Source organism: Octopus bimaculoides, chromosome 18 (genome assembly GCF_046866305.1).
Source record: "Octopus bimaculoides isolate indiv1 chromosome 18, ASM4686630v1, whole genome shotgun sequence".
Lineage (NCBI taxonomy): Eukaryota > Metazoa > Mollusca > Cephalopoda > Octopoda > Octopodidae > Octopus > Octopus bimaculoides.
In genome coordinates this window covers 16,611,513-16,630,456 of record NC_142945.1, presented here as the reverse complement: position 1 = coordinate 16,630,456, position 18,944 = coordinate 16,611,513, and the positions used below count along the sequence as shown (strand labels likewise).

At 35.8% G+C, this 18,944-nt stretch overlaps 1 protein-coding gene across 1 annotated transcript in view; it reads left to right on the top strand.

Moving 5' to 3' along the window:
- The window catches only part of LOC106871192 (uncharacterized), a 45,450-nt gene extending 27,592 nt beyond the window's left edge, over positions 1-17,858 (top strand). The window contains exons 10-16 of the mRNA XM_089365840.1: positions 421-774; positions 2,546-2,758; positions 5,676-5,975; positions 6,887-6,967; positions 13,733-13,813; positions 16,361-16,445; positions 17,205-17,858. Coding sequence (XP_089221966.1) covers positions 421-774; positions 2,546-2,758; positions 5,676-5,975; positions 6,887-6,967; positions 13,733-13,813; positions 16,361-16,445; positions 17,205-17,265 — 1,175 coding nt within the window. The 3' untranslated portion in view covers positions 17,266-17,858. The remainder of the gene's footprint in view (positions 1-420; positions 775-2,545; positions 2,759-5,675; positions 5,976-6,886; positions 6,968-13,732; positions 13,814-16,360; positions 16,446-17,204) is intronic.
- Positions 17,859-18,944: the final 1,086 nt, after the last annotated feature.

Here is an 18,944-nt window from a genome sequence, read left to right as displayed (position 1 = left end):
CTTTGGCAAGTGTCTTTTACTTATAATCCCAGGCCAGCCACTATCTTTTGAGTAGATTTGGTCACTAGAAAGAGTGAGAGGCTTTGGTTGACCCAGGGTAATAGTAGAAGACATTTGCTTAAGGTGCCATACAATGGGACAGAACTCGAGATCACATAGTTGGGAAGCAAGCTTCTTAACCACTCACCAAGGACTGCTATAATGGACATTTGATGTTCAGGACATATATTGGGCTACAATTCATTGAAAAAAAACCCAGGAAAGTTCTTGTAGAATAGTTTTGGAAGAAAACAAATAAGAACAACACAGAAGTTTCTAGTTTATAAATTTTGTTTATACAATTATTTTGTGTTTATTTGTTGCTTTCTTCAAGATTTTCCTTTACAAATAATCATGGACTGTTTATTTTATTCCTTTCAGACCCATGCAACAATGCTTCCTCAACAGAAGAACTGTTTGAGCCAACAAGAATTACATATTCAAAGTCAAATTATAGTGAATTAACAGGCTGGCGTAATGCCTCAAAGTCAAATTATACTGAATTCTCACATTCGGTTAATGCCTCAAAATTAAACAATAACAATGATAACGATGATGATAACACTAATGATGATGATAATGGTGACGACGACGACAACGATGATGATGATAATAATAATAATAATGATAATAATAATGATAATAATAATAATAATAATAATAATAATAATAATAATAATAATAATAATAATAATAATAATAATAATAATAGCGTTAATAACAACACTAATAAAGGTAAGTCATAAATGAAATTCAGTTTTAGGGAAATGAAAATTTCACATTTGAAAATGAGAATGAGTTATGTTTGATAGTTTGTGTTATGAAATGGCATACTATGAAAAATATAATATTCATGTAATTGTTCTCAATGACAGCTAAAATCTATGGAAGTATAACAAGTGCTAGTTATTGAATAATAAAAAAATGGAAGTTGAAAATAAAAACAGCTTTCCTATTGCAAGGCCAAAAAAAATTTTGATGGGAAACAGTAGTGGTGACTAATATAGCATTCACATAGGCAGTTGTGAGGAAAGAAAGTCATTAAAACTAAAAGATCAGAATAAGCTGAAATATATTCAGAGATGATGAAAGCATCACCATGTATCAGGGTATTTATTGTTTATATATGTATAGTGTATTTAAACATGTATTAGGCGCAGGAGTGGCTGTGTGGTAAGTAGGTTGCTTACCAACCGCATGGTTCTGGGTTTAGTCACATTCCGCGGCATCTTGGGCAACTGTCTTCCACTATAGCCTCGGGCTGACCAAAGCCTTGTGAGTGGATTTGGTAGATGGAAACTGAAAGAAGCCCATCGTATATATGTATATATATATATATATATATATATATATATATATATATATATATATATATATATATATATATGTATGTGTGTGTATATGTTTGTCTCCCCAACATCGCTTGACAACTGATGCTGGTGTGTTTACGTCCCTGTTACTCAGCAGTTCAGCAAAAGAGACCGATAGAATAAGTACTAGGCTTACAAAGAATAAGTCCTGGGGTCGATTTGCTCGACTAAAGGCAGTGCTCCAGCAGATGACTGAAACAAGTAAAAGAGTAAAAGAGTATATAAATATATATGGATTCCACTGGTACATTTGTTTTTTTAAGCTCCTTGGTCCATAGGCAGGCTATTGATGACTATTCTTTACCATTCTCGACTTTTGACTGTCTTTTCTGCTACTCTCCGGTTGGATCCCTGATTTTTCAGATCTGCTACAGTACTCTGCCTCATATATTTTCCCAAAGGAAAGCCTGCCTCTCCCAGGACTTGTTAGTTTTGAAATGTTTCTGTAACTTTGCTTTTCTTCTAAGTAGGGGGGTGTTGGCCCTATGCAAACCCATTTTACCTCTGGGAAGAGGTGATCCATATTAGTTTGGCCTTTATCCTTTGATCTGACCTGCATGGGAGGCCCAACCTGAAGCTTTAATTCTGAGTCACTGACTTGCCCAGGTTACCATTTTGCAACAAGAACTTGACCTTCCATTTGACTGGTTTCTTTACAATTTCTCTCTTTGCACTGCATCCTTCAAAACTTCCATGCTTCCTGAGATTCGCCAACACTACACCTGATTTTCTCCCCTCTATACACACACAAGCATGTATCTAACTCATACACTGTTCACTTTCCAGACATTTGTACAATACTGCATATGCTTTATGCGCACTTTTGACAAGTTGTAGTGCACCTGAGCACTGTATACAATAATTTCATTATTATTATGATTTTATCTGAATTCACATGCAATACTTTGGTTAACTGGATCTCAGATGTTTTAGATATCTATCCATTAAGCATAACATTAGGTATTCTATAAGTTAGGACTGATATAAAGTCCATAAAAACATTGTATTATCCAAGATCTGTTAGAAGACTTATTTGTGTATCATTTATGTGTAATTTTTGTATATATTAATATTTGAAATATTTCATATTAATGATTGAATGAATTTAATAATATTGTATCATTTTATATTCATAGAATCTTCAACACAAATTAAAAGTTTACTGGTACATGATGAAAATATCACTATGGAAATAGCAGAGATACAAGTATCAACTCAAAATATTGGATCAAACTGCACAACAGACATTCAGTGTCCCAGCAACAGTGTTTGTACTCAGAATTCTTGTGGCATATACTTGTGTACATGTCGTAAAGATTTCTTTGAGATAGAAGGGTTTTGTAGAAAAGGTATGTACATTAAGATATACATCTATCCTTGTTTATCACAGGAGATTGAGTTAAAAAAAAAAACTGTGCTGAATGAGTCAATGACAAATGAATAGTAAAACAAATGAGAAAATTAGGTTTTGCTCCAAGATTCCAAATTGTCCTAAGCATGATGAATGGTCAGCAGGGTGTGCTTTTGTGCTCGAAGCAGAAATTTTGACTGGTTATTGATCTGTGCTGTCATGGTTCAATTTGTGATAAGCTTAATGCAGTTCACAATGAGCATGTCATGTTATCCTATATCAGTGAAGACTGAATTAGTGTTAAACAACGTTAGATTTATATCACTAAAAGATGAAATAATGAAACTATAGAAAATATGTAGTGGTTGTCCCATAACATATCAGGATATTGGGCTGCAAGTGAAGGTTCGTTGTTGTTCTTTAGTTCTACATCAGTTTTGATTGAGCAGAGCTATGATCAAATGCATTCAAGTCATAACCACTCTATATTTTCTATTCAGCTATAGAGTATCTAAGGCTACACTCACTATACAAAGTGGTTGACTGGCAGAGTTATTAGAATGTTGGACCGAAAACATAGTGATATTTTATTCTGGCTCTCTGCCTTCTGAGTCCAAATTCTGCTGTGATCAAATTTGTTTTTCATCCTTTCAGGGTCAATATATAACATACTAGACTAGTGCTGATGCAGTCCTTTCTCCTTCCAGCTATCACATCCTGAATGTTCTGCACAATCAAAAGTGGGAGAGTTGTGATAGATTTTTGGATACTTGTAACATATATGGGTACCTAAAACCTTTAGCAAAACATGGTACATGCTGATACCAAATCACCTATGATTGCAAGTGACGACCATAGTTTAGTTTTTCTCACTATCCCATGTGTCCCTCCTTTTTTTAAGATACTATGGTGTGATTTGAAGGATACTTGGCTACTGTTGTTGTTGGCACTCCGTCGCTTACGACGTCGAGGGTTCCAGTTGATCTGATCAACAGAACAGCCTGCTCATGAAATTAACGTGCAAGTAGCTGAGCACTCCACAGACACATGTACCCTTAACGTAGTTCTCGGGGATATTCAGTGTGACACAGTGTGACAAGGCTGACCCTTTGAATTACAGGCACAACAGAAACAGGAAGTAAGAGTGAGAGAAAGTTGTGGTGGAAGAGTACAGCAGGGTTCGCCACCATCCCTTGCTGGAGCCTCGTGGAGCTTTTAGGTGTTTTCGCTCAATAAACACTCAGAATGCCCGGTCTGGGAATCGAAACCGCGATCCTATGACCGCGAGTCCGCTGCCCTAACCACTAGGCCTTTGCGCCTCCACTTGGCTACTGTATCTAGCAAGTAAAGTAACTTCCTGAGTCAGTTTGTGAAAAACTTTCGTTTTCATGTAATATATTTAGGACAAATCAGCCTATAGGAGCCCATATCTATGGTAGGATATGAACTCATTACAAGTTAATGAAACACAGTTCTCTTGCAACAACAAATGACATGATATGAATTGTAGAAATACATGCACAGGAAAACTGAAGCATTTGCTCTGTTGAAAATAATTGGCCTTTCAGACCCACTAATGCAGTGAATTTATATGTTTATATACAGAATATGAGTGTTTACATCTCATGTGACATATTTACATATCGGCTAATTTCTAGGAAAAATTTATATCTATTATATCAATGAGAGTGTATGTGTGTGTGTGTGTGTGTATGTGTTTATATCACAGAGAAGCTCCAAAACGGCACTTCCTTAAGAAAAACGGATTTGATTTTCAAACTCTGTGTCCTAATGGGAAGAGTTTTGATAATTAGTAATAACGAAATTATTTGCTACAAGAAATAACTCAACTTTTAGATCACCAATTTACCTCTCTCTATCTGTCTATCAGTCTTTACATGCCTATTACACTTTCCCCTCTCTATATATGTTTACCACACTCTTTATCACTCTCTGTGTATGTATATCTCTCATACATGCTGCTTCCTCTCTCTCTCTCTTGATATGACATGTAATGCAATATCGAGGGCTTCTGTCTATCTCTATGTAAATTATTTACATGCCTGTTTGACCATTTCACATGACTTTATTCATTAAAACTTATTAAAACTTCTGACAACTTTCGTTGTAATGCTTTGCTTTCATTTGGTTTAAAACTTTGTTGTCAATGTTTTTGCTTTCATTTTGTGATAGATTGCTATCATGCAGAAAATACTAGCTTCCAAATCTTGTTTTTCCGATTGGGTAAAAATGATCAAAATCTAAACTCCTGTAGTATTTTACTAAAATTTTTCTGGAATAAAGGAATCATAAAATTAGATCCAGAGTAAAAAATTACATCAATATGCTAAATTTGAACATTTTCATTTAATTTCAAAATTTAAAAATCTGTGACAGCTACAGAAAAAAATCCTTCTTTCTGTGTGCCACTCTCTTTTAAAATTTTCTCATTGTAAACATTCCCCCTCTTCCCATATATTTCCCATACTCTCTTTCTCACTATTTCTCTGTATATCACTCACATTGTGCGTGTGTATATTTGTGTGTGTGTGTGTGTGTGTGTGTGTGTGTGTGTGTGTGTGTGTGTGTAAGAAATTTTATGAGAGCGACAGAGATGGAAGACCCTCACAAAGCATCAGCAGCAAGCTTAGAAAAATCTCTACATCTGCACACCAAATGGAAAAACAAAAACTTTGTTTATTGAGACATTATAAATTGATTGCCCCAAATAATGCAGAAATTCATCCTTTTCAGATTGATAAATAAGTACCAGTTGAGCACTGGAGTTGATGTAATCGACTTACCCCCTCCCCGAAATTGCTGGCCTTGCACCAAAACTTAATACTGATATTATTTATATTATCCATGTTTTAAATCTTTTTGTTTTCCTGTTATCTTACTTTTGTATTGATCAGTTGCTGGCATTGGAAGTGAGTGCAATAGCACAACAGTTTGTTATCCTTCCTCAACAGAATGTAAACCCAGACAGCGCTGTGGCTGCAAGTTCCCATTTGTGCTGAAAAATGGCTTTTGTGTGTTACCTGGAAAATCAATTGTAAATGAACAGTGCACCACTACTGCTGATTGTGCAGCTGAACAGCATCTGAAGTGTAAGGATGGCATATGTCAGTGCATGCCAGGATTTGTTTTGGCTTCTGTTAAGGATTTCTACCAGTTACCAGGAGAGATGTGCATTCCAGTCAACTCACTTGCTGGTGAGTGTTGTTTCAACCCTTCTTCCTTTATTACTCTGTAGATATGATCATATCTTTACCGTTATCTGTATGATCCCACAATAAACAACATAGCTTACTGCCATCAGTTAGTACAGCTCTAAACATATGTGGTCTGATCAATAAGTGTCCAGACTGTTGTCATAGTAACGAAGCTAAAGCATGCAGAGTGAAGCTGCTTGGCAAAGGTTGACCTTAAACTCTGCTGTGCATGCACATTAAGTTTTAATGCTCTAGCTCACTTCTACTGTTTACAGCAATGCTTAGAAGGAAAGTGTGTAGTGTGTGATCATGACAGAGAAAGTCGAGCAGAGAAGCTGCATCAAATTTTGCCCAAAATGTGGCAATACCTGCTCAGAGGCCTACTTAAAGTTTTCAAAAAGTTTTCATTGTTCTCAACATTATACTACTATACTTCACATTTCATCATCACACTACATCTAGAGAAAAGCTACCCTCTGTTTCAAAAACATACTGCCTTTACTCTCTTACTTTTTTTACTGTTACAATAATGGCCTCTTTGCTGAGCTGCCTGGTCTCATACCACCACTACTCAAGTACTTCCATCTCACTTGTCTTTCCTCTAATCACCCATGTTGTGTTAACCCCACTTTATTTAGGCTTCACACTAAAAATTATATTCAATCCTTCCTCCCCAAAACATGAATCCCTTGTCATTCACTTCCTGCTCACGTTTTTAATCACAGGTGTTGCCTTGCAATAGTTTAAGCAGAACATTATTAACATCTCTCTCACTGGTCTCAGAGAACTGGCAAAGGCCATGGCTACTGCATTTTCCTTCAAACTAAGCAGCTATCTTTATAAACATTTGCTATTGTCATCAAAGGGAAAACATTAGGTCTTGTGTAACGTCTTAAAAATATTTCTTGCAGAAACCTGTAATGGCTCTAACTCAGATTCATCTACTCAAAGCAATACAAACCTGTTGGCTTCCTCAAGTGTTGGATTTATAGGTAAATATCTTTTTCTAGATATGTTATTGCTATTAACTGGAATTTGAAGATACTTATAATAATAATGAACTTATTGTATATAGTGCTCAGGTGCAATAAGTTATAAAATGAAAAAGTAACCAAAACTGCATGAACGGTACATAGAATATGCACAAGAAGTGAACGGTGAATAAATCTTAAAAATATGCATGTGTGTGTGTGTGTGTGTGTGTGTGTGTGTGTGTGTGTGTGTGTGTGTGTGCATGCATGCGCACATGTGTCTTTGTGTCTGTGTTTGTTCCCCGCCACCGCTTGACAACTGGTATTACTGTGTTTACGTCCCCATAACTTAGCGGTTTAGCAAAAGAGACAAATACAATGAGTACTAGGCTTTAAACACAAGTCCTGAGGTTGATTCATTTGACTAAAAATTCTTCAAGGCAGTGCTCCAGTATGGCTGCAGTCTGATGACTGAAACGAGTAAGAGAAAGTATAATAATTGTACAATTTATGGTGCAAAACAATAACGAAAAAAAAAACCGAAAAGAAGAGGATAAACGATGCTTTTTTGTTTGTTCGTAATCATCATCATCATCATCATCACTTAACGTCAATTTTCCATGTTTGTATGGGTTGGATGGTTTGACAGAATTTGATAAGCCAGGTATTTTCTTGATCTACCACTTTGATTTTTCTTTTCTCTAGTGTCATGACTTTGCAGGTGGTTATGTTCATGGGTGGGCGTATTGAATAAATTTAATTCGATTTGCTTGAAAAATCTTTGTTCGTAAACTGTTCAGTGCAGATACTTTATATATATATATATTATTATATGTATTTATTTTCTCTTAGTTAATAATTAACTCCGACAAAATAAATTGGTTAATAGATACCAGAGTAGCAAAGATCATAAAATGACTGTGGTGTAACACCTGTTTATGATGTAGAAACTCCCTGTTATTTTGGGCAATTGAGTAAATATAAAAATTTAATAAATGGAGTAATACGCATATGTTAAATGAATTCTTTTATTTCCAACATATGTTTCGAAGATTACAAATGGTTCCTTCCAAAGGAATAGGTGATGTTGATAAAGATGTAATCTTCTCTTCAGGGAAATACATAGGAACCAGCTTAACTGTAACTTAATTATATATATATATATATATATATATATATATATATATATATATATATATATATATATATGATGCACCATTTTGAGCATGGCCGTTGCCAGTACCGCCTGACTGGCTCCCGTAGGATTTTCGAGCAAGATCGTTGCCAGTGCCCCTGGACTGGCTTGTGCGGGTGGCACATAAAAGACACCATTTCGAGTGTGGCCGTTTTCATGCGGGTGACACGTAAAAGCACCCACTACACTCTCTGAGTGGTTGGCGTTAGGAAGGGCATCCAGCTGTAGAAACTCTGCCAAATTAGATTGGAGCCTGGTGTTGCCATCCGGTTTCACCAGTCCTCAGTCAAATCGTCCAACCCATGTTAGCATGGAAAGCGGACGTTAAACGATGATGATGATGATGATGATGATATACATATATATATATATATATAGAGAGAGAGAGAGAGAGAAAGAGAGGCGGGGGTTAAAGAAAGGAAAAATATATCTAAAACTGTCCAACGACAATTTATTCCAAAGTGATTGTTCTAAACTTCCCCTCAAAAATCACATCTAAGAGTATTTTGGGATGAATTAACCAACGACTAATTGACCTGGGTAGGAACTGATCAACGACGAATTGACCTGGGACAAATTAACCAACGACGAAATAACTGGGAATGAAGTGTCCTAGCACCTACGTGTGTGTCTGAAGGTAACTGACAGCCAAACCTATATTGACAGACACTGTGAGTGTTGGTACTTGCTGCGAAAACAAGCTGCATGAAAGCTTTCATGTTAGAATAGTTGCTCCTTTTGAATATTTCTGTTTCAGCAAACAGATGATCTCTGGTTGTGATATCTGTGCAGCCTATAAGGATGCAAAGACTTCTGGGGAGACTGTAGATGTTGGTCATATATTGGATCTGTGATGATATGGCTCTAATATATTGGTTGTTCACTAATGTCGCTGTTTGTTTGGGTGTTTATTGTATTAATGAAGCATTTTACTTTTTTTAATAAGTCATCTCTGTATGCTGTGAGAGGTGTTGTTGGAAATTACAAGCTTATCTTCTATGAGAATAATAGGATTATATAATTGAGTGAGTGTTATTTATATATATACATACATACAAGGGGATACCCTGAAGAAACTGGAATTTTGCAATCTTATTTCATTCACTTAGTTTTACATATTTACACTTTTATTGCCTTCAAAGTATTCTCCATTTGAAGCAATGCATCAGTCCAGATGCATTTTCCACTGTTCGAAGCAGTGCTGGAACCCTTGAGAAGTGATGCCTTTTAACACCTCTGTCATTTTTTTCTTCACCTCTTCCACATCAGTAAATTCCATAGCACCAGCTTTCATCACCAGTGATGACCTTCGGAAAAGGCTCTGGATCAACTTCCAACTGTTCTTTCAGTTCATGACATGCATTCAGTTGTGACTGCTTTTGACCTTCCTCGAGCAAGTGAGGCACAAATTTTGCTTCATTTGCAATTCCTCACTCAAAATTCGTTGGCAGGAGCTCCAGAACACACCAATCATGTCAACAAATTCGTCAATTGTTCAGTGACAGTCCTCCAAGATCAGTTCATGAATTTTCATGATGCTTTCATTTGTTCAGGAGGTTGATGGTTGCCCTGAACGAGGTTGGTGTTCAAGCGACAAATAACCATCCCTAAAGTGTGAAAACCACTTGTAAACTTGTGTTTTGCTCATGGCAGGGTCCTTGGAAGCTGTTTGAAGCATGACATCTGTTTTGGCTGCTGTTTTCTCTGGCAGAAAACAGAATTTCATGGGAGCACACTGTTCCTTTGTTTAAGTCATCAGAAAAATCGACAAACGGGGGAGAAGCATTGCAAAACAAAGATGCACCATGAAGCTGAACGACCTCAGCTGACAACACTGGTCTGCAGCCTGATGTCTAAGGGTTGCATCAAATGGCTTCTAGTGGTAGAAGCCCAAACTACAATGGGCTTGTCCCTACATGCATGCATGCACACATACGTACATACATACATACATACATACATACATACATGCATGCATACATACATACATGCATGCATACATACATACATGCATGGATACATACATACATATATACATACATACATACATACATGCATGCATGCATACATACATACATGCATGAAAACATACATGTGTGTGTGTGTGTGTGTGTGTGTGTGTGTGTGTGTGCATGCATGCGCACATGTGTCTTTGTGTCTGTGTTTGTTCCCCGCCACCGCTTGACAACTGGTATTACTGTGTTTACGTCCCCATAACTTAGCGGTTTAGCAAAAGAGACAAATACAATGAGTACTAGGCTTTAAACACAAGTCCTGAGGTTGATTCATTTGACTAAAAATTCTTCAAGGCAGTGCTCCAGTATGGCTGCAGTCTGATGACTGAAACGAGTAAGAGAAAGTATAATAATTGTACAATTTATGGTGCAAAACAATAACGAAAAAAAAAACCGAAAAGAAGAGGATAAACGATGCTTTTTTGTTTGTTCGTAATCATCATCATCATCATCATCACTTAACGTCAATTTTCCATGTTTGTATGGGTTGGATGGTTTGACAGAATTTGATAAGCCAGGTATTTTCTTGATCTACCACTTTGATTTTTCTTTTCTCTAGTGTCATGACTTTGCAGGTGGTTATGTTCATGGGTGGGCGTATTGAATAAATTTAATTCGATTTGCTTGAAAAATCTTTGTTCGTAAACTGTTCAGTGCAGATACTTTATATATATATATATTATTATATGTATTTATTTTCTCTTAGTTAATAATTAACTCCGACAAAATAAATTGGTTAATAGATACCAGAGTAGCAAAGATCATAAAATGACTGTGGTGTAACACCTGTTTATGATGTAGAAACTCCCTGTTATTTTGGGCAATTGAGTAAATATAAAAATTTAATAAATGGAGTAATACGCATATGTTAAATGAATTCTTTTATTTCCAACATATGTTTCGAAGATTACAAATGGTTCCTTCCAAAGGAATAGGTGATGTTGATAAAGATGTAATCTTCTCTTCAGGGAAATACATAGGAACCAGCTTAACTGTAACTTAATTATATATATATATATATATATATATATATATATATATATATATATATATATATATATATATGATGCACCATTTTGAGCATGGCCGTTGCCAGTACCGCCTGACTGGCTCCCGTAGGATTTTCGAGCAAGATCGTTGCCAGTGCCCCTGGACTGGCTTGTGCGGGTGGCACATAAAAGACACCATTTCGAGTGTGGCCGTTTTCATGCGGGTGACACGTAAAAGCACCCACTACACTCTCTGAGTGGTTGGCGTTAGGAAGGGCATCCAGCTGTAGAAACTCTGCCAAATTAGATTGGAGCCTGGTGTTGCCATCCGGTTTCACCAGTCCTCAGTCAAATCGTCCAACCCATGTTAGCATGGAAAGCGGACGTTAAACGATGATGATGATGATGATGATGATATACATATATATATATATATATAGAGAGAGAGAGAGAGAGAAAGAGAGGCGGGGGTTAAAGAAAGGAAAAATATATCTAAAACTGTCCAACGACAATTTATTCCAAAGTGATTGTTCTAAACTTCCCCTCAAAAATCACATCTAAGAGTATTTTGGGATGAATTAACCAACGACTAATTGACCTGGGTAGGAACTGATCAACGACGAATTGACCTGGGACAAATTAACCAACGACGAAATAACTGGGAATGAAGTGTCCTAGCACCTACGTGTGTGTCTGAAGGTAACTGACAGCCAAACCTATATTGACAGACACTGTGAGTGTTGGTACTTGCTGCGAAAACAAGCTGCATGAAAGCTTTCATGTTAGAATAGTTGCTCCTTTTGAATATTTCTGTTTCAGCAAACAGATGATCTCTGGTTGTGATATCTGTGCAGCCTATAAGGATGCAAAGACTTCTGGGGAGACTGTAGATGTTGGTCATATATTGGATCTGTGATGATATGGCTCTAATATATTGGTTGTTCACTAATGTCGCTGTTTGTTTGGGTGTTTATTGTATTAATGAAGCATTTTACTTTTTTTAATAAGTCATCTCTGTATGCTGTGAGAGGTGTTGTTGGAAATTACAAGCTTATCTTCTATGAGAATAATAGGATTATATAATTGAGTGAGTGTTATTTATATATATACATACATACAAGGGGATACCCTGAAGAAACTGGAATTTTGCAATCTTATTTCATTCACTTAGTTTTACATATTTACACTTTTATTGCCTTCAAAGTATTCTCCATTTGAAGCAATGCATCAGTCCAGATGCATTTTCCACTGTTCGAAGCAGTGCTGGAACCCTTGAGAAGTGATGCCTTTTAACACCTCTGTCATTTTTTTCTTCACCTCTTCCACATCAGTAAATTCCATAGCACCAGCTTTCATCACCAGTGATGACCTTCGGAAAAGGCTCTGGATCAACTTCCAACTGTTCTTTCAGTTCATGACATGCATTCAGTTGTGACTGCTTTTGACCTTCCTCGAGCAAGTGAGGCACAAATTTTGCTTCATTTGCAATTCCTCACTCAAAATTCGTTGGCAGGAGCTCCAGAACACACCAATCATGTCAACAAATTCGTCAATTGTTCAGTGACAGTCCTCCAAGATCAGTTCATGAATTTTCATGATGCTTTCATTTGTTCAGGAGGTTGATGGTTGCCCTGAACGAGGTTGGTGTTCAAGCGACAAATAACCATCCCTAAAGTGTGAAAACCACTTGTAAACTTGTGTTTTGCTCATGGCAGGGTCCTTGGAAGCTGTTTGAAGCATGACATCTGTTTTGGCTGCTGTTTTCTCTGGCAGAAAACAGAATTTCATGGGAGCACACTGTTCCTTTGTTTAAGTCATCAGAAAAATCGACAAACGGGGGAGAAGCATTGCAAAACAAAGATGCACCATGAAGCTGAACGACCTCAGCTGACAACACTGGTCTGCAGCCTGATGTCTAAGGGTTGCATCAAATGGCTTCTAGTGGTAGAAGCCCAAACTACAATGGGCTTGTCCCTACATGCATGCATGCACACATACGTACATACATACATACATACATACATACATACATGCATGCATACATACATACATGCATGCATACATACATACATGCATGGATACATACATACATATATACATACATACATACATACATGCATGCATGCATACATACATACATGCATGAAAACATACATACATACATACATACATACATACATACATACATACATACATACATACATACATACATACATACATACATACATACATACATACATACATACATACGTACGTACATACATACATTACTTTGTTTAGTGGAAGCAATTTATAATTAACAACTATTTTGTTTGCTGGAGCGCTGAATTTAAATACTTTTAGGGATCTGCAGAAGAAAATTAAATAAAAGGAAAAACAAGATATCAGTGTGTCTTCTCTTGTATCACTATATAAAGATGAAGTCTTTGGTGTTGTACCAACGACTTAACAAACTAATATGGGATTTCATTTGCAACTGTTAGAATTTTATACTTTGTCATTGAAGTAGCATCTCTTTGTTTCATCTCATTAGTATTCAAGACTGACATTTTTTGTTTTTGGTAATTTCTCCATCTCTCCTTACCAGGTCACTGCAATGATGGTTCTTCAGGAGAATCATGTATCAACAGAGCTGTTGATGATCTCACAGAAGGGAATAAATTACTTGGTAATTATTTTATTTTTATCCTCCTCTTCCTCCGAAGTCCATCTTCTAGGCTGGCATAGGTTGAATGGTTTGACAGGAGCTGGCAAACCAGAGAACTGCATCAGACTCCATTGGTTGCTTTGGCATGGTTTCTATTGGCTGAATATTAATAATATTAAGAAATTATATAATATTAATGTTATTAATATAATATTCGATATCAACCTGCCTAAAATCACCCTCATTTCTATGACGTAAACATCATCTTTAAAAATCACCCTAATTAAAACCTGCCATTAAAATTTCATGTTAAATTATGTTCCAAACAACAGTTTAATAATGGCAGTTATTGTATTAAACATTTTATTTTCAAAATTAATAAAGAAAAGCTGAGTATTTTAACAGAGATATGGTAACAAAAAGGGTTAAAAGTTATCAATATGATTCACACAGCCAAATAAAGATAATATCCTCAAGTATTGATAAGGTGGAGTATCACATACGTACTACAATGAATTGAAAAAAAAACTTTGATCAGTTGAGATTATCCATACAAGTAGTATTTAAAACTCACTCTGGGATTATTTCATATCTAAAGGCAAAAAGGAGCAAAATAAGATCAGTTGATTAAAATTTTCCCAGCCACATGGTTTTGGGTTCAGTCCCACCGCGTGACATGTTGGGCAAGTGTCATCTACTATAGCCTTGGGTTGACCAAAGCCTTGTGAGTGGATTTGGTAGACGGAAGCTGCTTGTCACACACACACACACACACACATAGATTTCAAATCTCAGTGTTTGAATGTTTTGGTTATATATGTGTGTGTGTGTGTGTGTGTGTGTGTGTGTGTGTGTGTATGTATCTATGAGTGCATGTCTTTGTGTCTAAGTTTGTCCCCTATCACCCCTTGACAATCGGTGTTGGTGTATTTACGTTCCTGTAACTTAGCAGTTCAGCAAAAAAAAAAATAAATAAATAAATAAAAACTGATTGAACAAGTGCTAGGCTTAAAAAAATGTCCTGGGGTTCTAGCTACGAGCTATGACTGTGTAAAAAACAAAAGAAGAAAAAATATCAGACATGGGAGATACCTCACATCAGATTAATTAATGGAAATTGGAGGCGACAATTTTGAGTGAACTTGATCTTTAGAGCTAAAAGAACAAACATATTTTAGTCTTGATTTGAATACAAAGACTGATCACTTATATATATTGAAACAGAGAAAATGTTGTGTTCTGATTATTAAATCATCAATATGGCTAAGGAAAAATACTTCAGCAATGTATTCTGCAAACTAAAGTACAAATATGGTAGGGCTTCACATATGCAATATAACATTAAAATTCTGCTGAAGTTGACTTTGCCTTTCATCACTTCAGGGTTGATAAAATAAGTACTAGTTCAGCATTGGGGTTGACGAAACCCATTTTCCCCTCCTTCAAAGCTGCTGGCCTTGTTGCAGGGTTAGAAATAATTATATGTATTACTTCCACTACTTTCAGTACTGAGTTTATATACAGTACTTATATATAGTACTTATTTACAACCAGATGGATTTATCCAGTGAGTGTTTGACCCAAGGACACTGTATATAGCAAGGATGAGACTGAAGTCTTTTGCTTTTTAGATAATATTTTAACCTCACCCCCTTGGATCTTGACCATCTGTGTCTTTCAAAGCATCTAGCATGTTCAGTTGTAATGGCATTTGAACTGAGAACAACAGACTCGACAAGAAACCATAAATATTAGTTTCAAATTTTTTCACAAGGCCAGCAATTTCAGGGTGGTGGACAAGTTGATTACATCAACCCAGTGCTCAACTGGTACTTATTTTATCAACTCCGAAAGAATAAAAGGCAAAGTCGACCTCGGCAGAATTTGAACTCAGAATGTGAAAGTGGACAAAATGCTGTTAAGCACTTTGTTCAGCATGCTAACGATTCTGCCAGCTTGCTGCCTTAATATAATATTAATATTGATTTCAAATTTTGGCACAAGGCCAGCAATTTCGTGGAAGTGGGTACGTCGATTACATCGACCCCAGTGCTTATTTTATCAATCCCAGAAAGATGAAAGGCAAAGTCAATCTCAACAGAATTTGAACTCAGAACATAATGCTGCTAAGCATCTTCTCAACCATTTTTTTTTACCAATGGACCCCTTTGTTTACTATTTTACTCTGGTGGACCTCCATAGCCATTCCATGTTTAAAAACTAGTTTTACGGATGCTTCTTTCAAAATTCCTAATTTGCTTTTCACACATTAACTTGCACAAGTTGAATTATGTAAAACATTAGAGAAAGGAATCTTGCTGTTTCTTACAATAAATACATGTAAATCAAATGTTTTTCCTGGACTCTTAAAATATTTCTGTGAATCTCCAGTTTACTATTTTGCTTGCGTGGACCCTAAAAAATCTTGTATGAACCCCCAGGCATCATATAGATTGAAAACTGCTGCTCTAGACACAATAGAATAAGTATCACTCGAAGACTTACTTTCCACATACATGTTAGAGATAAATACTTGTTATTATCACTGCGTTTGTTACAATATTGCAGATCGTGTACTTGCACCAATTGCTGCTGCAGTTTTAATTCTGCTTCTTTTCATTGCAATAATGGTTTATTCCAGAAAAAAATGCAAGTAAGTATTTACTTTTTTATCCAATCAAAATATATTTCCTACTAAACATAATGTAATATCTAGCTTGGTGAAAATAGTGAACTTGCAGACTTAATAACTTCATGTGTTTATTAGTTATATAAAAATAGTTTATATAGAACTAATATATATATATATATAACTGCCATCTCTGAAGAGTACAGGGTTACATAACTGGGCTGTTGTCGAATACTCCATTGAAGCCCTAGTGTGAAACTGATTGGTAGGATCTGCTGTAACTGATATAATGCTGTACACTTCAATTAATATATCCACTCTATTGTCAAATATATGAGAGCATATTTTTTCTGACTTATGGATTCGTTGATGTTCTCTCTCTCTCTCTCTCTCTCTCTCTCTCTCTCTATATATATATATATATATATAATATATACCTCATATAATTTACAGTTAGCTTATGTAATAAAAGTTATCATCTTTAGAATATCACGAAGGGCTTCAAATTTGGAAACTCACTCAGGTGTAGGACACTCATGCATGCATGCACATACACATGCACACACACGTGCGCACACAAACACACACACACACACAGAGTTTCTGGCACATAGTTTCAGTCCTATTGAATTCCCTTCCATAAGTATTTTCAATCTATATTCACAGATGTTTTCTAATATTTTAAGATTTTCTGTCTTGGTTAAAGAAGCTGTAAAAAAAACAAAAAAAAACTAAAAAGCAGAGCCTTTGCTTAAATGTTTCAATCAACATTCATTGAAATAGTTTGTTTTATTTCCCCAGTTCTCGCTCGAGCATCGAGAGACGAAATCCTTCACGATTATGAAATGAAATCTTTACTACATCGATGAGGAGGATAAAATGTAATAAAAAAGAGAGACAGAGAGAGAAACAAACTTCAGCATGTTTGACTTGAATTATATAGCAGGACTGAAGGCATGGTACAGAATGATTAGAAGATGGGTTATAATAGCAGCTAATTACCAATGTCATCCTTGCCTCATTAACAAGATTGATTTGAGCTGGATTCTGTTATGGACATAACTGTTGAGAGATTAACTGTTTCAGTGGAAATTGTTATTTCACCAGTTGCTGTATCTAACCATACTGTTTCTTCCCCATTATAATTCGTTTGTATTATACCGACAGCATCATATGTGTTAACATTAGACTAACACTCCCCAACGAACACTCTTATAGCTTCTTTTGAAACTGCTGCTACCATTCAAACAAAACAATAAATAAAGCTTCATTGGAAAAAAAAAAAGATCAATTGTTTTTATTTTGTGGCAAAAAATAATTGATTTGCAAAGATTTTCATATTTGTAATAATATAAAAATACTTTTAAATAATTTTTAAATAATTTTGAACAAAAATAACAATGCATTCTTTTTCTTTTCGTTCATTTGATTGCTTTGCAAAAGAAATGTGTGTGTGTGTGTGTGTGTGTGTGTGTGTGTGTGTGTGTGTGTGTGTGTGTGTGTATGTTTACATACACATATGTATATTATATATATATATATATATATATATATATACACACACACACACATTTTTTTAATGTACACTTTTCCATGCTTGGATGGCTCAGATGGAATTTGTTGAGGCAGATTTTCTTTGGCCAGACGTGTTTTCACAGAATATTGAAAATGGACACTGTTGCTTGTATGACTGTGAGACTCTTAATTTCTTACAGAATGTTAAGCGAAGGAGACACACTCACACACCCACACTCTCACACTCACACACACTCTCTCTCTCTCTCTCACACACACACACACACACATGCACACACACCACGTATCTCCATATGTGAGTGCATGTGTTTGTATGTACCCGTGTCTTGACATCATGTAATGGTTGTAAATGTGCATCAATGTCATGCAGGCAATGTTGTTCATTTTGAAGAACCTGTCTGGCCTTGGGAAATACTACCTTGACTGGAAAGAGTTTGAATCGGCAGCTGGAAGGGCATTCAGTCATAGAAAATTTGCCTCAAGAAATTCCACCAGACTCACGCAAGCATGGATAAGTAGACATCATATGATTATATATGTGTATGTATGTATATATACATACATACACACACACACACACACACATATACATAATACATACATACATACATACACACACATATATATATATATCTGTAAATGACATGTGACAATTATTCAGTAGCCATGATAAAACTCCCTCCCCTCACTTGGCGGTCATTCTAATAGCTCTTTTGTCTTAATAACGGTCAATCACACAGTAATTTCCCTTTGTTTAACGGTCATTTCCATAGCATTTTTCAATGGCCAGATAACATGGGTTTCTGCCCCGACATCCGAAACTCGGAGTTTTATCATGGCTACCGAATAATTGTCACATATTATTTACAGATAAATTCCTCTATTACAGGTCTCTTTCTTTCTTTTGTTGTCTTACCTTTTCTATCAGTATATATATATATATATATATATATATATGTATATATATATATATATGTATATACCAGA